Source organism: Diplotaxodon limnothrissa, linkage group LG11 (genome assembly GCF_057381915.1).
Source record: "Diplotaxodon limnothrissa isolate DT_005_m linkage group LG11, D_limnothrissa_male_GT1.1, whole genome shotgun sequence".
Lineage (NCBI taxonomy): Eukaryota > Metazoa > Chordata > Actinopteri > Cichliformes > Cichlidae > Diplotaxodon > Diplotaxodon limnothrissa.
This window is the reverse complement of record NC_140606.1, coordinates 38,139,172-38,164,473: the sequence shown is the minus strand read 5'-3', so window position 1 is coordinate 38,164,473 and position 25,302 is coordinate 38,139,172. Positions and strand designations below refer to the sequence as shown.

At 40.9% G+C, this 25,302-nt stretch overlaps 1 protein-coding gene across 1 annotated transcript in view; it reads right to left on the bottom strand.

Annotated features, from left to right (window-relative positions):
• The window catches only part of gramd1a (GRAM domain containing 1A), a 43,211-nt gene extending 19,816 nt beyond the window's left edge, over positions 1-23,395 (bottom strand). The window contains exons 1-4 of the mRNA XM_085365992.1: positions 23,185-23,395; positions 21,152-21,226; positions 17,300-18,199; positions 2,918-3,143 (exon numbers count right to left, since the gene is read on the bottom strand). Coding sequence (XP_085222118.1) covers positions 2,918-3,143; positions 17,300-17,763 — 690 coding nt within the window. The 5' untranslated portion in view covers positions 17,764-18,199; positions 21,152-21,226; positions 23,185-23,395. The remainder of the gene's footprint in view (positions 1-2,917; positions 3,144-17,299; positions 18,200-21,151; positions 21,227-23,184) is intronic.
• Between the last annotated feature and the right edge of the window lie 1,907 nt (positions 23,396-25,302).

Sequence of the window (25,302 nt, the reverse complement as noted above, 5' to 3'; positions counted from 1 at the left end):
CTCTACAGTTTAGTAACTTGTACAAGCTCCTTTTCAGCAACACCTCCATCGGGCATTTCCTGTCTCTTCTCAGTGAAGTAATTCTGGAGTTTTGTGTATTAGAAAAAGAAAAATAATTTCCATGCATCGCTGCCCTCCTCCACACTGGACTCACTTCTCCACACACTTCTTGGACTACATAACACTCTCCTCTCACTTCCAGTACTTGCACTATTCTGTATTACACTGTTTGAGTCCATCTATGTACCACTGTATTTATTTATTCTCATTGTTTTCTACTCTTATTCCATTTCTATTCAAGTACAAAACTGTTGTACTCATCCTTAGTTTATCTTAGTTTCTGTATAGTTGAATCTTTGCTTTTACAGTTTGCAGCTTTGATCCAGGAGGACGATATTTCGTCTGACTGTATACTTGAGTGTATGATGTTGTGTTGATAATAAAACTTAACTGTCAGCTTCTGGGATACAATCCTGAAGGATAGTCGGCTTCTTCCACTAAAGCACCATGTCACAGAGGAAGTGATAGCCAAGCAGCTTGGAAAACATCCAATTAACATTTTTGATTGAGGTCCAGAAAACGTCTTAAATCTTAATCTGATTGAGAACCTATGATCAGTCAAATTTCAAAATTTCAGGGGCCCATAATGCAAAAAATTTCACTTTCACAGTACTGAAGGTATGCCACACTGCTAATGCTGCTAGCCTGAAATCAAAGCAGGCCTGCAGCTATGAGACGAGTGACGGTGATGGAGCAGCAGTGCTAGCACCAGCAGGCTGTTCTCATTTCTCTAACTTGTGCCCCCTCGTCTCCTCTGTCTTCCTGCCTCTGACCGTGTCAGTACATCATGTGGAAGCACGCCTCAGTTCCTAAAATGTATCTGGAGAACGGGGGATTAGACGGAGGTTAATCCTTTGTTGGATGTGTTTTTTTCCTGCAGCATAAATGAGGCGTGGCACATAGCTGGATATACACACTGTGATCGCAGGGTGCATGAGCCGATGAAACTTTCTGCCCGTCGCCGCTTGTGTGCGTTTTGTTTTTTTAATGTATCGACGTTTTGTACCATGTTGCAAGCTTAATTAAAAGTAGTCGTAAATACAAAACATGCCAGGAGCATGTCATAGGCATGAAACACAGCTGTAGCTGGGCTATAACTAAACCTGTGAGCAAGTCTCATTTTGTTAAATGCCTGCCGTCTCTCCCCATCTCTTCCCAGCTGTGGATAAATTCTACATACAGTTAAAACTACTGGATGCTTCCTGATGGCACGTGGTGAGGATGAATGGTCCTTTTATGTTCAGGATGCTAGCAGCTCATTGAACTGTCTGTCCCTCATAAAACCTTTGGGGAGCTGGACTCTAGAAGACTTGAATGATTACTTTTTATTCTAAAAAACAGCCAAAGAAAGTTGGTTCTCGTTATATATGTATGTTTATTTTGCTGTTATTTGACATGAAACTATGTGTCTTTAGAAATGCTGTTGCATCCTCCATCTCCTCCAGGTGTGAAATATGCCATGACAGTGCTGTTGGTCACAACTGCTTATCTTTAGGAAACTTTGGTAAATGGTAAATGGCCTGTATTTATATAGCGCTTTACTAGTCCCTAAGGACCCCAAAGCGCTTTACATATCCAGTCATCCACACATTCACACACTGGTGATGGCAGCTACATTGTAGCCACCCTGGGGCGCACTGACAGAGGCGCCCCAGGGTTCCTGTAAGGCTTCCTGTTTAAACAAAGGCGTCAGATTCAGTTTCATTATGGGCCCCACTGCAAACAATGATAATCAAGTTAAGGGCTAGACGTATAATTTAATAACATATTTAATTTAGTCACAAACTAATGTCTCATTTAGCATTTTCACACGCTTGAATATGACAACGTTTATCAAAACATTTTTTTTATCATGTAGTTTATCTCTAACACACAGAGCAGCTGTTTGCCATGAAAGTAAAACTCAGAAACTCAGTGCTGTAGCGTCACGTCTCCTTCAGCTCAGCTCTGAAGCCTCCCTGACTACAACTCCTCGTCTTTGCTGCCGTTTGGCTCGTTGAAAACAGAAAAGGTGTCACGGCAGATGGACACCCGGCTCTCTCGCTGCATTCATTAAAGACGTGGGCGACCTCCCACGTCTAACACTTTCATTTAAACTGTCTACTTTCAGCACCAACTTTCCTTCTTGTTGCATTCTGTTCTGTAGTTTCTCAGCCGGCAGGTACGTGCCTGTCTGTTTAGGTTGGCGCTTGCACAGCTAGAATTTTACTAAGATTTGATTGAAATTGGTGAATGGACAGGTTGAGGCTGACATACGTGACTTAAAAAAGGACAGTCTCAACTCAAATTGCCATGAGCCTAGCTGCATTTATAAGGAGGGGAACTGCTCTGCATACCATCGAGTGTGTTTAATGTAGCTACTTTAGTCTGATTAGATAAAGCTAATTAGAAGATCAGAACCACCGTTTTTAGCAATCAATGCAGAAAATCTGGATGCAAATGCAAAGTGTTTATTGCGTTTTTATTTCTGCAAACTGAACACGGACACAGCCTCCAAGCTGCATGTGGCGAGCAGCAAAGAGGCGACTGCTTTATTTGCACAAAAACCTCTGGTTATAGAAGTCTATGGGAAACCGATGCTACTCCACACTTGCTCTGTGACCTCATTAAACACTTTCCCGATGACTTTATGGGTCATGTCAGTAGCTTCAGCTCATATTAAATAAAATATGAAGCTCACTTTGTAAATTATGGTCATTATTAGAATAAAAATGGAAGATTGTTGCATAACAACGTGTCTATGACAGTTTGTTAGTCCAGTTTCAAAACACCAAGATGGCAGCGGTAAAACATTTGTGAGGTCACAGTTGCTGTGTCGATCAGTCTACGATTCACCTTAGCAGATATTTTCACTTACCTTGGCATTGCGGCTGAAGTGGCGAGAGGCGATTGGGTAGGCAGACGAGAGGGAGGAGGCAGAGGGTATGGAGGGGAGCGCACCGTCCGAACCAGCACCTCCTCCACCTCCACTGCTGCTCTTCTCTCCTCCAGCCTCATTCTCACTGGCCCTGCCTCCCCCGAGGACCCTGCGCCGCAGGGAGGGAGAGCTGCCGGGGGTGCTGCGTGGAGAGTTACTGGCCGTACTGGAGATAAAAAGAGACAGGAAAAAAACAAAACATTCAGCTGAGGGGAGAAGAGAGGAAACCGCTTCACATTTCATTGCTTGACTTGCCCAGTGAGTCTTTCATGTCGTGCTATGAAGAAAAGCTGCAGGCGTTTCTCATTTGATGATAAAACGCCATCACAAAGTGCCTACTGAGGACCAATGAGGGGCCACGCAAGGCCAGACCTATCAGCTAAAGTCATTTTGACTGGTACAGATAGACCGGGGGGGCATTTAAATCCAGTTAGTAAAGGGTGTTAAGACCATCCAATCAAGACGTGCAACTTTGAAACCCAAGAGCCACAAATTAAACACCAGCAGGTCAGAACGACAGCGTACGAGCTTCAGTTTGTCTCTGATTCAGTTCTTTAAGTAAACAAGTGAAAAGTCAGACACAAATTTAGATGAGAACATAAGAAGGTCAACGGCGACAACAACTTTCCCACAAGCTTCTCTCATTTAGTTTTATTTGACGATAAAAAAAAATGGAATCATAATCTTACTGCATTTTACATCTTATATAACAAATTAATCAAGCACAAGAAGAAAACTAGTAGAGTAAAAACATTTAAACATCCACTGTCATTAGCTTTGGGAATTAATGCCACAACGCAGTAGTAGGGGTGGGCGATAGAAACGATATAAATTTAGCCAACGATAGAGATACTATATCGCTCTATCGCATGTTGATGATGTCATCAAGCTGCGCCTGTTTTGGTTGAAAGCATCGCAGCAGCTACAACCATTATCATCTGCAAATTATGGCGGGCGACAGTCATAGCAAAGAGGTGAAGCACTTTTGAAATATGGGGAAAGCCAAAAACTGCGCTTCCTCCACTTCCGTAACATTGATTCATTAATGTTGAATTCTCTCGCAGCTGCTCTGTTCCCATGTTGTTGCAGTATATTAATAACTAACCTCGTATTGTGGATGAATGATCTCAGTTGTTCTCCTGACTGAAGTTGCCCCGTGTACAGCATCCTGCAGTGCGATTGCATTTGTCCCTGACCACCAGAATCCCGCACGTTAACTTTTATCGAGTGGAAAAAAAGTTGGCTTCATCCTCCAGCTTCACTGTGCTAATGTTATGCTAACATAGCTGTGTCGCTAGCAATCACGTAGCACAACATTATATACCAGCTAGCCCAACTTCAGTAACCCTGCAAATGTCACTGCTGTTTAGTTTCCTGTCTTTATGTTAGAAGTGACAGCAGAGCTGTACGTTTGAATTAGTTTCAAAAATCTCAGTCAGAACATGGTATGAAATGTTTAGGTGGAAACTAGCGAGCTAACTTCCTGTTAACGGCTAACTCCGTTAAATTTAATATATTCTGTTTTCATGGATGCCTGGATGTTAAACTTAATTGTTACACCTGGTAAAGCAGCAACGCTGATGATTTTATTAAAGATGAAAGAATTTAGACAGTTTTTAACTCTCAGTGTTCGTTTGACTTTGGGACCTGAAGCAGACGGAGTTTTGGACCCAGCTTACTCCGAAGCTCCTCACTACGGCAGCCGTAATGCTCTGACAATCCATCAAGCAGTGCTGCTTACCAAAGTTACACTAAAACATTTTTAACAGATTTCTGCAGCCCAAATCGGTTCGAGGTCAGTAAGCACAACCAGAATTCATACATAAGGAACACTCTCGATTTTTGAGAAAATTAAAGGATTTTAAGTCCTTATAGTTTGGAAAATACATTATACAGAAGAAAAGAATATATCGCGATATATATTGTTACCGCACGTGCTTCAAATTATACCGCGATACAGATTTTAGGCCATATCGCCCAGCCCTACGCAGTAGTCCAGATTTCTTTTTCAGAAATACATCCATATCCTGTGTGAGTAAAACTGTCATCATCAGTCAATCACAGATATTCCCGTCTTTCAAAAGACACACACAATGTATTTCAGGCCTTAGCGCTGTCACACTAGCTTTTATTGCCCCATTATCACAGCCGAATGATTTCAGGATAACAATATTACATCATCTCCATGGAGAATCTGAATGTCAATACCTTTAACATCAGTAAATCTCATCTTTAGCTTTTTTTATGTTTTTTCCCCTCATAAAAAGTCATTAACTGTGAGCCCATCACTTATCAACTATATGTTAGAGCGTCTGCTACAAGGTGGTTTTTTGTTGGGCTCATTTTAACCTGCTTTTGGTTTTCAGATTAAATTTGCTAAAGCATTATTGTCGTGGCACGCGGCTATCAGCATGATAGCTTGTTTGAATAATCAGCATTATTTAAACACGTTTTTTTATTTACTTGATGTTTAAGTGCTCCTGCTCAAATATTACTGGTTCTTTTATCTCCTCTTGGCAAATTAATTATACTCAAGATATGACTAAAGCGAGTTGGTAACAGTCTTCAATAAATGTTCAAACGTTTACAAATAAAATGATTATTCATTCATTAGCATTTAAAATGTTTGGATGTAGCTTTAAGAATCAATGAGCTCCAAATATAAAATGATATGAGGCACATTTTAATCCCTGGATTGGATTTAAAAGAAGCTCCTTTTGGGCTACAGTTACAAATGTAATACAAGAAACCAAAGCAAGAAGAACTGCTGATACACTCATAGCTTTAACCTCACTGTGTCTGCAGTGTGAGGCAGACACACTCAAAACATGCATTCATTTGCTTTCAATCAGTAAACTAATATTTTCACGCTGCCCTCGTGACTACAAAGACCATCGCCTACTGATCAATCACGTCTCTGAAAAGTGGCACCACCATTCCCAGGAGATCCCTCAGGCCTCGGAGCACATGGAGTACGGAGGTCAGACGTCTTTAGAGAGCTCAGAATAATATTTGATTGATGCGAAGTTCTACTGCACAAAATGTGACGAATGACATAAAGAAAACATCTGTGAGAAGATAAAACTGATCACTTTGTCTTTAAAATACCACAAAAAATGAACTAAAGAGAAAACAAAAACAAAACCTTTGCCATTTGTTAGCAGTTTCCTAAACAAAAATATAGTAGCAAGCAATGTTCCCTCTAAGCTGCGCGCGCAATTGCGCACTGCGGGCACGTCTCTGCGCACAGAAAATCTGTGTTGCGCACAAAACAAATAAAAAAATCTCACCTGAATTTAAATTTAAATTAAAACTTGAACAATTCTGTTTTGCAGTGTGAGTCAGTGACTGGCTGCTCCCGTATGGGATTAGAACGATGCCACCTTATCCCAAAGTCCAGCCAATGATGCGATTCACATTCGTATATACGCAGCCAATCAACGTCGCTGACAGGCTATGACAGCGTCCTTATGTGCGACACCGGTGTTTTAGCGAGCAAAGCGGCTGATGTGGAGTGAAGCCACGTTAATGACAACGTGTACAACCATTGGAGATGTGAGCAGGACAGACGGAACAACTGACGGACAAAGTGAGGACTTTATACCAGTTTTTAAATTGTGTTGATCGGCCACGTAAAACCAGAGTTATGATAAAAATATCTGCAATGTTTGTTTTTTCCCCCCGAATACTGTCGTTGTTTATATTTACTGCGGGAAGGAACAGTAAAAACTGCGTTTGATAAGGAAAACGCTCGAAAGCCTGTGAGCGAAAACAAACCTCCCCCCAGCATTTCCTATTGGTGGAAAAATGTACCATGTGGACCAATCAAAAAATGATATGGCAACATGGCATTTAGTGGTTTAGGAAGGGGGGAGTTTCAGGATTGAAGGCGGAATTGAGATGTGAGAGATTTGCAACGTTTAGCGCAGATCTTGTGTAGTTAGTGTGTAGTTAGTGTGTAGTGTAGTCAATAGTGTTGTTGTGTGTGTCAGAACAATGAGGCGACTGCTGAGTGTTACAGGTGTTACAGCAGTGATACATCTGCTGCTGTCAGGCCTGCAGGTATCAGGCTGATGTTCTCCTTCATCTCATAGTGGACAGAAATTATTTTTTGGAGTGGCACAAATAATTTGTGTGGCATCAGATTTGATGCAGAACAGCTGATTGTTCTGTAAATAGTTTGAAATGTTTGTTTAAAAAAACGCCTTGGCTGCATTTTTAGGTAAACAGCTGCAAAAAAACTTTGTTGTTTGCATAACTCAGTAACTTTTTTGGAGAAGTAACTATATAATTAATTGCCCAACATTGGTTATTATATCCTGTATTTTGCAGACAGAGTTACAGACTCTCTCCCAGACCACAGACTCATAATACAAGTCAGAGCTTTATAAAAATAATAATAATAAAGTTGTGTTTTCAAAATTGGAGTTAAAGTTATTTTTCCTTCCAATAGTGTTAACATGCTACACAGGTCATGAACAAGGTTTTTTTAAATTTTCATTGTAAGTGGGCTAAAGCAGTTAATTAAAAGTCGTCTAACATAAATGTAAATGCTGTAATTTGATTATTTTACTAAACCATGTAACTTGGATGGATTCGATGCTGGCGTGACCACAGTGCACGTCTGCTGTCGCTCACAGTGGTCCAAGGGACGCTCAGGGAGTTTGTGTGTTTGCTCAGACACATGAAAAATTAGAGGGAACATTGATAGTAAGCAAGCTAAAGAGACACCTGGAAACCAAATATCACATGACATCTGAACCTGAGGCAGAAACCTCTTAGATCGTTAGATTAATGCTGGATTTTTTAAAAATGTCTGATAAAGGTTTTGAGGCATGTTAGTGGAGTTTAGTGAAAAACAGACATTGTAAGTAAAAGAGTCTGAAAACCATTTGGAGTCTTCATCTTTCCCTGACGAGGATCAATAAGAAACCGATAATACAGGAGGAATTATCTCCCTGCTGGCTGAAAGCAGGTTTATATGGAAGTAATTTTAAGTTTTCATATAAGAAAATCTTAAATTGAGACCTTGCTGACCTTGAATGTACTCAATTTCAAGTACTATAAATTGTTACACCATTTAACGTCACGTCTTTGTGACTGAAAGTAAATGGCCTGTATTTGTATAGCGCTTTACTTAGTCCCTATGGACCCGAAGGTGAAAGAATCAAGACTTACACGACAAACACGACAGACTACTTTCATTAAAGCAAATCACCTGTTTTATGTCAGCTTTCTCTCCTGGCTTTATTAATATTGTGCTTTTGTAGGTTTACCTACTTCAAACCCTACTATACATACTGTACAACAGGATACACAGTGTTCAACCTCTTCGGATATTTAAAATATAGTTTTCCTGTTTGTAAAGTACACTGCTCTGCCACTAGTAGGGGTGGGGAAAAAAATCGATACTGTGTAGTATCGTGATATTTTGTTTGCTATCGATACAGGGACAGCAGATATTTTGTTACAAAAAAGGTTTCTGTGCTCTGACTTCAGAGCATGTTGATCCTTTTTCTGAGCAACAATCCTGACATTCCTTCACTGTCCAAATGTGTTTAACTGTTTTTGGCAGCAATAAACATGACAGTTTACTTATTTTAATTTAAGACATGTTTTATTTTAATTAAATGTAAAACTTTTTTATTTAATGTAAAATTATATTTTGTTTTAATTTACTTTCAAATTCTTCAGTTGCTGAATGGGCTGCATAGTTTTCACAAATTGCATAGTTCAGAATAGCTATAATTGTACCAGATGGTTGCATTCAGTTAAGTTGGACTAGACTGTAATACAAACTGTTCAGTTTGTCAACAATAAAACTGAAATGAGAGAAAGACTGAGTGTGAGACTTTGATATTAGATAAAATGAATATTGATAAAGTTTACCTTCATGTACAGAATCTGAATATCGCAAAATATTTTTAAAAATTGCAATAATATTGTATCGTGCGTTAAGTATTGTGATAATATCGTATCGTGGGATGTATGGTGATTCCCACCTCTAGCCACTAGTAGACCTGTCCTTGTTTATGATTGGTCATATGATGCCAACATCACTTCCTTCATGTGATTGTGCTCTTAACTAGTTTGGGAAACTTAGGGAAAAAACAAAGGCTGAGATTAACACAAAGGCTTAGCTTAAAAACTCAGTATCAGGAGTTCATGAGGAAACAGGAGGAGGAGGTTAGTCAGAATGATATAACCTCCAAAAACAACCACAAGGAGAACTGAAGCTGAGGGAGTCACCCGTAAACATGACCGGGTTTGTTTTTACAGGGAAATAATCCTTAAAATATTAGCAGTGATGCTAATCACGGGAGCATTATGTCAAGTAGCATTAAGCTATCTTTAGGTAACGTACGCAGGGCAGCAGAGCCTCTAAATAGGCTTGTTGTGCAGCTGGTCAGCTGGCAGAGTGTGAGGACACTGAATGATGTGAGTCTGTGTCAGCACGCGTTTACAACCCGGGTTTAAATCCGCCGGCAGCTCAAGTGTAAAAGGAAAACAATACTTGAGGTTTTCACAACTCTCCGTGACGTAAGCAACCCTCATCCCGACAACATATTTAACAACAAGCACCACCAACTATTGTCACATAAACCCTCATAACATAACTTATTTCCTATCATAATAATAGTTAACTGATTTTCCAGAATCCACCTCTGGGGGTGACTAAGACAGCCAGTAAGCATGGTTATCATATACAGTAAAGAACATGAGACTGTTAGCTGGAAATCAACAGACTTATGTCACTTCTGATCATCTGATAAGTCAATAAAAATCCCAAATAACACACATGTTGGTAGAGGGATATTCCCTGTGGGGACAAACAAATGCTATCTGCAGAACAAAGGTTTTAGTTATAACAAAGACAATAATCACATTTCCACATAATACAACTGGCTGAAAAAAGAGTTAACTGGAGGAGTTTCAGTTACTGAAGAATAAAGTTGTCCAATCTAACAAGACATACAGTCCAATTAGATCAGGCAACTAAATGCTACATACGTGTGTTTTCTTTTTTTATCTGCTGCATGTTTTAAATTCAACAGATATTCAACAGCCAAAAAGCCCCAATCTGAGCCAAAAACAACTCTGTATGCACAGGCTAAACAATGCTGACTGCAAAATAGTTCAAAGGAACTGAGTCGTTCAAATTTGATAAATCTCTGTCTCAAACCGAAATCTGTGGAAGGATCCACAACTGGTGAAGATTGCTGTACAATTGAAACTTCCAAGATATATAAAAATAAAAAAAAAGTAAAAATTGACTGTTCTTATGTTTAGGCAAAGACTGAAATTAGAGGTCATATGTTAAAGCTTCAAAATAAGTGCCCTAAAAAAGGCTCGAGATGGTTGCTGAGTGGGCAGAATTTGCTTTTAAAAGGATGTTTTGGATCAGAGCACCTGAGGAAATCTGTGCCTCTTTTACACCATCGTCATCTTTGATGATTAGTACTACGTTTTACCAGAAAGGAAGAGTTTCTATATCTATATGAGAATTTACTAGAGAACTGCTTCCTCTAAAATAATATAATATGTACTTTAAGTCAAGTATTATCAGCTGGCTAACATTTCTGAGACTCTTACTTTAACCAGTCACTGTGTACATATGCCTGCTTTAAGATGGATTTCTTAAGGTCAGGACGTCATACAGGAACGTGAGTTATTCCATTTTAAACTGTGTATACATATGCACACTGTTAAAGCACTAATCATTTTAGCCACATTCTTCATATCCAAATATTTTAAAAAGATTGCCCTGCTTTTCAATACTGACACAGAAAAAAAGACTTGTAAGTTATGTGAAATATTTCCATTTATACCAAGTTAAGTAAAACTCTGGTATTGTAAAATAATATTTGCAATATGGTCAATAAGTGAAACGTATGTATGTATGTATATAAATCAGTCCAGCCCTACCCTCCTTTGATTGTAATTATGCTTCAAAATATGCAACAGATACATTTTATATCTACATATATAGCACATATTATAAAGTTATGGCACTGTTTACAGTGCAAAACAAACAAACGGACTAAAAATATATATTTATATCCATCTAGACAGATATACACGCACACAAAGACACAAACCCCCCACAAACAGGTGAAAAACTAAAAAACTGATTAGATGAGAAATGGACAGCTCTTCTGTCCGGACCTCAGTCCATTCAAAGAAACCAACAAATGATATGCAGTCACTGGGCAGGGCTTGTACCCAGGAGGAGGGATTAGCTTAAATATTGTCCTCTATCCTGTCACCCATTAAATCCGACAGATGATCAGCTAATGTGCAGCTAGCACATGGAAAACAATCGGTCTGCTGAGCCCGTTTACGACCTAATAACCTGCCAGAGAAGCAAAGTCCAAGGAGAGGGGAAATATGCGAGACGTTTTCAGCTAAACCAGCAGCCTGTGCACAGGATGGAGGCTGGGCGGATGGAGGGAGGGTGGGGGACCTGCGGGATGAAGCTATCAGCAGGCTGTTGCTGCGCCTCCGTGCTACCGCTCTGCAGGATGCGACCTGTGTGGGTACGTAAAGCGGAGCATTGCACAGCAGCCATCCTCCCTCCTTTATGCCACTTACTCGAACATGTCATGAGGCGTTTGTGGTCCAGCTGATGGTCACAAACCCTCGCAGCAGGAATATGGCACCGGTGTTCCTGCTCGGAGTGTGCAGATGAAGCACGGCCGCTATCAGGGTTTTTCTTCTGCCGCGTTTCCTTCAATAAATCCGAATTAATTTCCCACCGGGGCCGACGCCCCTGCACCTCGCCGGTACCGGACACACACCGCTACTCCCTATGCCGACTGCAAGACCCGGTAACGGGCTGCCGTGTCTGCGTCCATCCGTAATCCTTTTGCAACTATAGGGGGAGGGTGGGGGAAGGTGGGGGAAGGAAGAGCAGGAGGAGGAGTAAGGGAGTGAGAGAAGGAGGGAGGGAGGAGGCTCCGTGTGTATTTTTTTTTGTAAACCGCTCAACTGATGGCATCGACAAGGATGAAAAGTCCGACTGAGCCGTTTCTACCTTAATGAAGTGGGCAGGGGCGTTTCCGGGTGGAGGGTGGCACACGGGGCAAGGACAAGGCATGGGGCCCCACAGGAATCAGCAGTAAATACACAACAAAGCTGGTCAAGTATTACAGAGGATATCAGCGAAAGGGAGAAAAACCAAAGAAACGAACTTCAACTTAACTGGATTTGTCTGAATTAAAATCTTAAAAAGAATCAATAAAACTTATTCAGAATAAATGCAGAATATAGTGAAGTACAAGTATAAAGAAACATGCAAATAGACAAGTATGTGAGGATACTTCAAGTAAAAGTGTATTAAAAGTCGTAGTTTGGTAAAGTATTTGCTTAATTCCACTACGAGCCCTATCAGAGCTCTCATCCAATGGGAGTCTTAAGTTTAACAGCACTTGAGTCCAAAGGCAGTGGTGGGAGGATCGGTGTCATGATATAACCCCCTCTGAGCACCTCTTTACAATGAAAAGGGTGAAAATCATGCTTCATCTCGATGAGGACGAAGTGGTTCCTCACAGTCAGCAGCTCGTTAAGTTTGAACATTTACTAACTCAGGTGAATTATTGACTTCTACAAGCATCCATGATGGATATCCAGGGGTGTGTCGCATGATCCCCACTAAAATACGACTAGGTTCTACTTCTACTCTACTTTATGTTCGATTCAAATACTTTATACCCAATTACGTTGCAATTTATTGTTTTGCAGATTTTAAAATATAAATAATTTAACATTTAAGTTAATACACATTTATAAATCAATTTTAAAAAATCTGTAATAAGGCCTTTGTTCTGCATATAGAACACAGATTAAATATTCTGATTTCAGCTCATATTAACAAGCTTTGCTAACAAGCGCCATCCATAAAGTGCACGCGTGCATCACACGAGCAAATATATCTGCAAATTAGTACCAAGTCACAGCCTGCTAAAGCCCTAGGATCTCACTCAGCAAAACAGGCGCGCTGACTTTGTGCAGGTTAATAACTCACCTTGTGTCCAGTTATGAGGAGGGAAACTATCCACAAAGAGAAAAACTGCTTTGCTCTGAAGCAGGCTGTACTGTATTTTCACACATGAGTCCATGGGGATGGTCACTTTTGGAGCTAACCTCAAGGTTTGTTAGTTTGTGGGTCATTACCTATTAATGTGTTCAAGTATAGCATCTTGTAAAGCTACAAACACGACTCCAATGTGGCTAGCTTTGACAGTACAGAGGCCACGTCTGCCTGTAGTGAGTCCACCTGGCCAAAGTCCAGAGCCCACCCAATCCTTTAACCCTCAGGCTCTCTGTCCATCCCTCTGGATTACAGTCCACATCATAATCCACACTGGCCTGAGCTAGGCCCACATTTCCACTATTCTGTCTCCCTGTGTGTAATCTGCTTTTCTGAGGTTCACCCACAGATGGCTCATACTCATGTCAGAGTCTCATGCACCAAGCGGGTAATGTGTAAGGCCAGATGAATGCACCGTAAAAGAGCAGCCAAACAAAGAGCTGCTTACTTTAAACCTCAGAGCCTGTGAGGGTACATGCTGTAACACAAACCAAAGAATACAACTGCAAAAGCTAATTAACAACTCCAGGTTAAAGCAGTGACAGTGCGATTATCAGGGCCAGTACACAGCTACATTCTCGCCTGAAAATATGTTAAACGTTTATTTTGTGACCCGGAAAGAATAATAAGAGTAATATAAAAACTAACTAGCTGCCGCCATTGTTGACAACAGAGCTGGGCTGCGCTATGAATTCTGGGACGGAGCTACTTCTTCTTCTTCGGAGTTTAACGGCAGCTGGCATCCTTGTACATGCAGTGCTGCCATCTTCTGTTTCAGTCCGTTATTACACTCTTAAATCCTGCTACTTATTCCTGCGTCTTTTGTGATCTTACAAAGCTTCAAACGACGCGTCGACTATTAAATCAGTCGTCGACGATTTTGATAGTCGACGTAATCGTGACTAGTCGACTAATCGTGGCAGCCCTATTTGACAACTCACTGCAGACACATCCCAACCTGAATAAACTACAAATCTGTGGGAAACATGCAAATGTTGTGACAACTCTGAAACCTGTGCAGCCCCAGTTTCACCAAACATTATTTAAACCAAATGTTTTCTTTTCCATTTAAGCTCCACAAACATTTGCTTTCACCATTAAAAAACCCTCCCTAATCCTCGCTGGCCGGGTCAGCTGTGAACATTAAAAATCATTAATATGCTGCAGAACAATATAAGTAGGTCAATAAAAGGAGGCGCTGATGAAGAGGACAAGGGCACAGCTGTTCATGTGCATGCCCTCAGAAGCCCACTGCAGTGATCCACACATCCCTCATCTGATTGGGCTCACATGACATCATCAGACCAGGAACTCGCTCCCATTGGCTGGAGGTGATGTCATCATTCCGAGGAACAGATAAAGAGTGCAGGAACCCGCCTCTGGTCCTTGTGCCTGACTCAGCTCCGCTTTTCCTTCAGAGGTGGTCTCATTTTCTTTGTTTACAGTTTACATAACCCGGGTTCTGTCCTCAGTCACACCATCCTCTCAGGTCATCTGGAGCAGTGATGTTGATGTTTAAATACAGGGTACAGTCTTTGCTTTATCACTGCGATCCTGCCATCTGACTGCTTCTAGGTTTTTGTTTTTTTAAATTTGACATCATAGCATACTTGGACTCAATCAGGATTTTAACAGGTAATCTGCAAAAACAAATGACTGGTATGGTATGTGGGAGGAAAGAAAAGCTAAGATAAAAACACTCCCATGTTAATAAAAGAAGTTGTGTTGTAATGAGTTTTTAGTCAAAACGGGAGGATTTCTTAGACATGTGTCGCATAAAAGCTTTTCAGCTATAAATAAATACATATAATTAGAAATTGGGAGGAAAATAAATAGAGAATTATGTAGATTCTGTCACGAGGTACAGGAATCATATCTCCAGTTATTTTGGCATCATAAGGCTATATTGTTGTTGGTCTATAAAGGTGAAAAGTACATTTCCTCTCATAATTCATCATTTTAAAGTTGTCCTGTAACTAAATTACAAATACATCCTTAATCAATCACACTGCCCAAACAAGCTCATCCCTTTATAAACGGTTTAAATTTTACTTGAACCTGGAGTAACCAGATCTGACCCTTTCTGCTCCTCTGGGAGATTCCAGGAAGAAGAGGCTGTGAACTTTAACCCCCACCCGCATAATTCTGTTCAAACTCTGAACAATCATTTATAGCATTTTCTTAGAGCCATTGCCACAGCACTGATTATGGTTTTTACGCAGAGAAGAGGAAAAACAACCAGTGGGAAACTCCGCGGGAACAGAGGCACAGCACAGCAGCCACATGCAGAGAGCAGTGGTGGACTAATGAGCTTCTGCATGGAATCAAACTACTAAACATGTTAAAACATAAAGCACAATCACACCCAGGACACAGCTTTCTTTAGGTGAGGTTCAGACGCTGTTACACACAGAATCCTTTGTAATGCAGTAAAGGTAAAAACAATAAAAAAAGCAACCCTGCAGTTATGAAATGTTTATTTGCCTGGAGACACAAAATTGTTATTTTCTTAAAGAATAAAAAAGGAAACTTCATTTACTTTCAGCTTAAACACAAACTTTCCTTGAGCTTTTTTTTTTTTTTTAAATAAATTGTAGAAAGGTGAGATGACAACTCTTTAATCAAAATATATTTAAAGCTATGATTGAACATTTAAATACAGAATCATGAAAAAGGAGCTTGCCTAAGTAATATCAAGCTTTGCAGAAGCACACCGGACCCGACTTGCTTCAGTCGAATGTGCTGCAGCTGGTTTCTGACAGGTTAGAGATTCAAGATTCAAAGTGTTTATTGTCATGCGTCACAAGAGAAAAAGGCATTTCTCTGTGCAATGAAATTCTTGTGCTGTCCACCCACAGATGCCGATTAATATATAGAATAAAACATATAAATACAAATAGTACAAATAAATAAATGATGACAGAAAAAGAGGCAAAAATATGGATATTGAAACAGATGTGTGCAAAAGAGCTAAAGCAGAATATGCTGGCTTAATATGTAAGATGACCTGATGTGCAATATATATATATTTTATTACTGTTCAAAAAAATAGTTATAAAGAGTTAATGCACAGATGTTGAAATGAGCTGCACAGCTGCACGCAGAGACTGACTCCAAACCCTGACGAAACAGTTTCACTGACACGAAATGTAATGCCACCATCACAAGATAACGCATCCTCAGGTTTACTTGTGAACATAATCTCTTCATCTCTTCAGAGGAAAAAGTGCTGCTTAGATAAGTACAGGGTGGGCCATTTATATGGATACACGGTAATAACATGGGAATGGTTGGTGATATTAAAGTCCTGTTTGTGGCACATTATATCACATATACTAAATGGCCTGCATTTATATAGCGCTTTTCTAGTCCATAGGACCCCAAAGCGCTTCACACTACATTCAGTCATCCACCCATTCACACACACATTCACACACTGGCGATAGCAAGCTACATTGTAGCCATAGCTGCCCTGGGGCGCACTGACAGAGGCGAGGCTGCCGGACACAGGCGCCACCGGGCCCTCTGACCACCACCAGTAGGCAAACATGGGGTTAGTATCTTGCCCAAGGATATTTGGCATGCAGCCAGGATGCAGCCTGGGATCGAACCACCGACCTTCTGATTAGTGGCTGACCTGCTCTGCCACCTGAGCTACAGCCACCCAAATAAGCTTTACGAGAAGGCCCACACCTATTTTTACATATAAAGGAAAAACGCTGGATATACAGCTCAGTTCTTCTCTTTTTCCTCCTCCTTAACTGTACGAACTTTGGCTATATGTCATACAAATAAAAAAAGAAAGAAAAACTTTTCATCCTGTCCTCACTAGCTTTAGGTAATTACCTTCACCCTAATCCAAAATAGCTGCTCTCGTGTAGTTTCAGAGAGAAAAATATGACTGAGAGCGTCATGTGCTTTTTATCTCTCACCAAATGTGCACAGATGAGAGGCTGCACAGCTCGTGTGAGTCACCGCCGTCTCAGCGGGCCTGAATGCAAATCGGCTGATGTTTTTACACAGCGGTAAGCACAGAATACCCAGGAGGCTGCTGAACACGGTGCGGACGCTCTGTTCTGACCTCCTGAACTTTATGTGCTGCGAGATAAGAAAGAACCTTCACTTGAATCACTGAAGGTAAAAAGAAAAGCTTGAGCTTGGCCTGTGCCATGAGGAGCAGATAAACTGTAGATAAAAACAAATAAATCACTGACTGAATCCAGCACACTAACCTGCAGCGGTCTCCGTCAGAGTCCCTGCTGAGCAGGCTCCTGAGGGACCAACGAGAGCGGCGGCTGGGTGACGGACTACGAGACCAGGAGCGAGACGGCGGTATGAGGAGGTCATGTGACGGACTGTCCCGACCTTGCTTCGCTGTCCCCATCTCAGTAACCAAAGAGGGCGAGGGACTCCGATGTTGAACAGCTCCCCTCTCTGTGGACGACTGTATCACGATTTGTGGAGTTTTGCCCCATTGCGGCTTATAAGCACAGCCTTGCTCTTCCTGTTTCCGCCTTTTGGTTCTTGTCCTACTACGGTGGGAGCCACGGGGTCGGTCGGAGCGCAGGGGTCTGGGACTAGGCGAACAAGACCAGGACTCTGTGTCCGAGGACGGCGGGAGGACGGTCAGCATTGGGACGGGGATGGGCTGAGCCAGAGTCATGCCCTCTGGTCTTGCAGGAGGGGACATCGTCATCTTTTGAGCTTTTCAGTCAAGGCCATCAAGAAGGACGAGCATTTAAAACCGACCACGTGTCGGCCACAGACAGCAACTTATTGATTACGCACCATGTTTCCTGTGAATTTAACAGATTTTCTTCTGAAGGTGCTGGTCAACTTCTCCTGAAGTGGTAAAAAAGGCAAAACAGCTCTCAAGTGAACAGGTTTGAGGGTTTCTTGCAGAGAAAAAATACGCAGCAGAAAACTTGTTGGCAGTCTCAGTTTCAGTTCTTCAACCAATCCACTTCCCGCTGTCCAGTCTGTACATATATGCTGGCAACGAGAGGCTAAAACGCTCTGCGATCCTCCCACTTCTGTGTTCAGCTTAGAAGTCTCACTCTTTTGAGTTTAGGCAGACTTTCCTGAGATAAGGAGCCTCAGAGAAAAACATAGCACTGTCTGGAAGGAGCCACCTGAGGAGCAACAAGAGCAGAAACCTGGCGTTCAAAACGCTGGCCTGCCTGGACCTGACCACAGCTATCATAAATCTGCTTCCTCACATACAAGTTGTTAAAGTGATGGTTTAACTGATTACAGACATTTCTGTCAGACAGCAATGATTATCAGAAGACTGATCAATAGAATTAATCTGTAATGAGCTAATTTATGTTTGACTATTTTTGGATCATTTAAAGAAATTCTCCCTTCAAGAAACTCTGAAATAGCCAAAACTGGGTGAATGTTGGGGCTTTCAGATAACAGCCACTAATTAAAGTTTCAAGAGACCAATTTTTAAAACGCAGCTGCTCCAGAACAGATACGCAACCTTTATGATCAAACAAGCCAAATAGGGGTAAATTAGCCGATAAACATTACTGATCGGTGTAAATGTTGTTTTATTTGTGAATTAACAAGAGATCCAAAAACCCCGAAAGAGCCTTTGTTGATTTAAAAGGGTTGATTTCAAGCGCAATGCCCCCTCCCTGCTCAGTTTTATTTGCTTTAGGTTTGAAACATTAAGAGATGCTGGAGTTTTATATCCTGCAGCCATAACTGTTCAATGGATCCTGTGGAAACATAAAATAAATAGCTAATAACAGCTACCACCTATATACCTCAAAGACGCCTCAACTCATAGTAAACTTTCAGTTTTCTAAGATAGCTTGTAAATTGAGAAAAAAAATTTGAATTTTTTTGTCAGAAAAGTTATACACCAGGGAACATTCAACTACCTTTTTTCCGATATGGTTCAATTGACTTATACCTCAAGCAGAATTATGTTTACTAAATGGGCAGAAATAACAGCAACAACCCCACACTTCTTTTCAGTATGAGACACAAACACAAACTTTGGAAAATCTGTGGCTGGTATCAAGGCCCAGCTGGCACTGCCAAGGCCAACACTATCCGAAAACAGAGTGCAGACGGGTCCTCCAACAGAGAATCACTTTGTAATTGCTTGTGCATCATTTTTTGTTAAAGTTTCTTGTGTTTACAAACTGAAACGACATTGTGCAAAACCCAGAATGTGTGTTAGTTTCAGTCTTTGGTTAAATTTGTTATCACAGCCCACCTGGTGAGGCTTTGGTGCAGATGTTTATAGAGATTTTGGAGGTCAACACTCCTGCCTTCAAAACTGCTGTGTGTTTATATGTTTTTGTAATAACTATTGTGAACTTCTTAAAATCATGATCCTCATAAATACTCTCTGCATTAGAGCAAAAACACTAAAGCTACACTGACACCAATGAAACATAATCATAACATTTTCAAACAGTGAAACGAGGAAATCCACTCTGCAAACTGAATAAAATAATATTAGCAAACGCGAAGCTACGATAACTCTGATAACTCCGTGTGTTACGATAACCTGTGTGTGTGTGTCCATTGTTTGCCTTCAAAGCGTGAACTTCCAAGGCTAGGGCCCCGGCACGTCTGACAGTATTTGATGTGATCTGTTTGAACAAGAACAATCTTGGCACAGACTTGTTTGCCCAGAGTAATCCAGCCACCGTGATCCCCGTGCACACACGAGCGAGCCTTATCTGTCCCCGCCGTGAAACGAAGCTCCTCCGACTGCACCAACAAACACACCGACTACAGCCGAGTCAGACGCACTAGCTCTGCGGTTTAAACTGTGCAAAAGTCTGCTGCTCGGTTCGTCGCGGTGCAGAAAATAACCACTTGAAAGATTTCCGACCTCCTGCCACCCGTTAAACAGCCGCAGCGCAAAGAAAGACCACCGAGGCGCAAAGAAGAACCAAGAACAACAAACTTTTAGAGCCTTAAAAGTCCGTAGAAGTCCTACCTCCCATTGGACGAGTTTCCTCCGTTTCTGTTATCCTGTTCGGCCTCGAAAACCAGCCGGGCCACGGTGCGGGACGTGATGTTAAAATCCACTTTCTCACAGGAACACATCAACATGCTTCGGATGCACAGAGAGGTATCAGCCGGCCGGCTCCAGCTAACTGTTAGCCCCTTTAGCCAGCTAACCTTAAACACAGACCCGAGCTCTGAAGGCCACGACAATGATGCCGCTCAGACTTTATTCGCAGCACAGAAAGTTCCACTTACGCCTCCTCCATTTCACTTTTTTAAAAACACACCCTCCCTCACCCTGTTCTTAAAATGAATTCAAAGATAAAGACCAAAGTTAGCTCAGCACTGGAACCAAACTAACTCGCTATTGAAGTAACAGACAAAGCGTTTTTTGTCGAAAAGTGAAAAGGACGAGACCAGGGCGACCAGCTTAGTGCGCGGGGGGGAGCTGTGCTAAACCTCATCAATAAAACACAACTCCTGCTGTCTTTTTCATAAATAAACACACAAAACACACACAAAAATGTTTAAGTCTATATGTTATGATTAAATGAATTTTTCGATGTATGTGCACATACACACACATCTAACAGCCAAACGAAACGAATCCCCCACGGACAAACTTTGTGGTACGATCCGAGGAAAATAACTGTCCTGACGATGTGTGGCGAGAAGAAGAGTGTTTACATCAAACAAACGAAACCTGCTGAGAACTGGTTTTCAGTTTAGCTTCCATCAGCTTTAACCTTCGCATTATTCACTTCTGTCACCTCCAGCTGGGTCTCTATGACGCGGAGGCTCTTTTACTTCCAGGACAAGAAAAAAATAAAGTAAAAATAAATTCGGTGATGTCACAACAGCAGAGGTTCTGGGCAGCAGGTATCTGACCCGGTGGGAAATCCAAAGATTTGGCTTAATTTCAGAGTTTGTTTGAAGGGAGCAAATCTTAACCACCGCTGATGCAAAGGAGCATAGCGACCTCTTGTGTTTAAAGAGGCCTACTGCAACAACTAGTAACCCCACGCGCTGGAAATACTGCGTGTCCGTGGGTCCCTATTAAGTGAATAACAGTCCTTTAAGAAATAAGAGTGTGATTGACATCTCACCTGCTTCCGCTTGCAGAAGCATCATTTGTAGGAAGGATGCAGTCTTTGGGCGATAGGTATACCAGGTCACCTGGTCTGCAGTGGAGAATAAAAGAAAACCCAAATAATGCAAATGCATAACTGTAGACGAGGTTTTGTTTGAAATTCATTTATTATATTAAAATGCCATTTTAAAGGAACGGCATAGCAGTTTACACTTTACAGTTACAGAATTAAAAAATACAGTTTTTATCTAATCTTAATAAAGGTCAAGAAGCCACATTATAAAGTAAGTGGTGGCGTATGTACACCTCACCCAGGACATTATTTATGTAACAGAAAAAACAAAATTCAGTGAGAATCTCGGGTATTCTGTATCATTTTCGAAAGAAATAATTATTTTCCATTTTCCCGTGTAATATTATCACTACTGAGACAGGATTTATCAGTCTGTGCTCATATTGCTTAAACATTTAAACAAAGTAACAGTTTAAGTGTGGATTCATTCATATTTTTCATGCTCATAATCTTTATTTTGATTGTAATGTCTTAATGAGAATTGGTGTAATTAAGATCTGCAAATATGAACTAAACCTTTCACCAGAAGGGGCAGCATTTTGAAACGTTTTCAGAAGCAACATGTTCTCATCCTAAAACATAACATATCAACGCTATGTGACAAATCATCGGGATAGTACGCTTTTGGAGGTATGAGAGTGAATCTAGACATGTACATTTATTTTACATTCTGATCATGAATCGCTTTGGAACACACTATCTGATATGGTTAAGGTTAGTGTTAGCGCTGGAATAGACGGCTGGAGCGTTACCGCTGTTGGATTCCATCCACAATCGTACCATAGGGATGCGGAAGGTTACATTTCGCGTTACTACGATACGCCTCGGGATGTAACAAATCATTGGTATGTTACGTGTTGGGAATGAGAATGGATGGATTTCAAAAGAAAATAGCCCTGAACTCGTTTCCTGTGAATTTGAATAAATTCCTTTTTACTTGTTAGGTTAAATAACGGGGTACATCAACTTTGTGCTCCATCTTCTGGTATAAAGTGAAAGTGGTATTGCATTAAAGTACAGTTCAAGTTCAGTTGATAGCGATGAAGTCATAGCTGTAGATGTTTCTTCTTATTCGGTTCATCGTTTTAGTGAATTCTGTAAGGTTTTAAATTATTTTATGAAAAGACTAATGCAGAATGTTTAAGATCAATTTGCGATCTTACACATGAGAAGAAAAAAAATAGTTGAGGGTTTCTCATAGTTGCAGTGGGGTTTTTTCTGCCTCCTCCATCAGGCAGAGGTATTCATGCAGGCAAAAAGAGATTCAGAGGTGGCATGAAATCATAATTCTCATTTTTGGTAGCAATAAAAGAATTTGTTGTTGAAGAAAAATCGACCTGTCATAGTTATATACATCTTTAATGTTTCCCAAGAATCGCCATTGAAATCTGCACCTGTTAATGTACAGGCATGTACAGACATACAGAGAAGCTTTAATTATTGTGACATCATTGGGTCACAAGAAGATGCAATATACTTTATTGATCCCCCAAGTTTTGAAGTTTCTGTGTTAAATAGCAGCTAAATAGTTATCAAATAGCTCCATAAAATAAAAAATATGATGCTCAGACAAACTAATTTAACAAGGTCACAAATACAAGACAAAAACAGCACATTTAAACTGGAAAAACCAAAATCAAATAAAGGAGCTCAGTGATCATCTAAATAAGATCAATCTCTGTGTGTTGTGGTTTGTGTGGAAACGATTTGTGTGTCTCTCAAGGTTTTTACAGTTTTAGGTGTTTTGCATGCAAAGTTTAACTTTATCATATTTACAAACTATATTTGAGATTTTATTGATCTGTCACTATACCGGACTTTCTAAAAGTCCATATTTACATAGCTGTTCTTGCACTTCAGCAGCTCAACCACGTTATGAAACAGAGACATTTGTAGTCCTTTGAGGAGAAAAACTCATATAAAGAAGTTTTTTAGTCTTTAACTACACAACCACTTTTGAATTGTCTCTAACGTACCTGTCAGTTTTGATCCCGAGCCAGCAGCTGCCTCTGCATCCTCTCAAACTGATGACAAAGCATCACAGTGACTTGGCAATTTCAGATTCTCCATAGCTTCTGCGAGGCATCTCGGGTGTTTGTTCCTCCGCCTCCTGCAATCAACGCCTCGCTGGGCGCTGCTGCTGCTGCTGCTGAGCTCCGAGTCACATATGCAGGAACTGCTGCGCTCCAGGTTACAGGGAGTTGTGTTGTTGAGCACTTCTGGCTGCTGAACCATGCGGAGCAGGAGGGGCTGGAAACTCGATCTGAGCTAAAAATAAAGAATCATCACCAGCATAGTGAGATAGGAGGTGTGTCACTCACTGTGTGTACGCATGTGTTGGGTCACAGAGGTGCACGCACACACACTCACACACACACGGGGTTTATCATGTGTCAACATTTCCTTGAAGTCCCCCCTCCCGTATGTTCTGCTCTGGGAATTTCTTTAACCCTCCTGATTTTTGCTGCCATTATCAATCACAGACACACACAAGGCCAAAAAAGAGCAAAGAGGTAAGGACGCTTATCGCTCTAGTTACATCACATGACGACATCCTCGACCTCCAAATCAACTAAAATACACAAACGCACACAAACACGGCGTGTGTCCCACCGCCTGCTCACATTTTAATTATTTTCTCCAAATATTTGTACGACCTCACAGAGGGACGTGTTCAGGTTCACCTCACGCATCACGAGCCATTCCCCTTTAAAAACAATCCAGCCCGCTACATTCATCACGCCACCTCACCGCCTGCATCCTCCACGTGAATGTCTTTGTCAGCACGCAAGTTGAGGCCTTCAGTCGATGTCTGCTTTGGCAGCCTTGACTTGAGTGGCCTTGTTTCTGTGGCAGGCATTGACCGACTGTCAGACTCTCCAATGGCAGAAATCAAGACAAACCGAATATTACATTTAGTGGCTGAACACGAGGGAAGTGCCGGGTTTGAAATCAGGTTTAAAGAGGCTGATGAGTGCAATTTACAGCGCTAAACAGGACAGGCAGGAAGTGTGAAAGATGTCAGAGTCAGTGTGGAATATTCAGATGGATTTAAAGCAGGAACAAGAGATGTGGTGTCTAAAAGAGGAGAGGAAACACGTTTTTAAAGGAGCTGGGACATGATGTTTCATAAAAACTAATCATTTTTAAATCACTTAATCCGCGGCTGTCAGATTTATTTCGGTTCATGGGTTATCTTCACGCCAAACTTTCCTTTCTTTGGTGCAGCCTTTTCTATTTCCTCCAATCTTCTCTCTGTCCTTGTTTTCATTCATTCCTTTCCTTCATTCCTTCCTCTGGCCTAGCTTCCTTTGTTGTGTCTTCCTTCCTTTTCTGCTGAATTCCTCCTTTCTTCTTGTGCATCTTTCCTTATTTTGTTATTCTTTCTTCTTCCCTCGTTTGTCGCTCGTCTTGCTTTAATTTTTATTTTTTCATTGCTTCCTTCTCCCCCCTCTTTTTAAAAATCTTTTTTGTTCTTCTCCCTTTTGATATTTTCTTCATTTTTAACATTTCCCCGGTTTCCTTATTTAGTTCTCACTCGTCTTTCTTCTTCACTTCCCCCTTTGTTGTTTATTTCTTTTCTTTTTCTGTTCCTCCATCTTTCTTTTTTTCAACACTCCCAGTTTTCTCTGTCCCTTTGCTGTTCTTTGTTTCCTTTTTGATCTTTTCTCACTTTTTCTTTATTTCCTATTTGCCTGCTGTCTTATGAGTACACCTGTGTATTTTATTCATGCGTTTAATACATCTTTAACCTTGTAACGAGTCAGATCAGTAAAACCATTATATACTGTCGAGTTTACCCCGACCCCCATTAAATATTTCACTTCTTAAATGTGAAACTTTTACTTTTGTCTTCTTTTAACATACATTGTCTCACTGAGTTTATTTTAAATGTGCAACACTTCTGATGACTAAGCTTTGATAGAAACTGCAGTTCTTTTCTTAAAGTTGCCACAAACGTGTTGTTGTTGTTTTTGTATCTCTGCTGAGGCGTCCTTATGGATTTCTGTGAGTACAGCTGGAAAACACATCTAAGTTCTGGTAAAACCTGCAATCAAACTAGCAAAGTCTGTCTATGATTCAGAGATAGCATC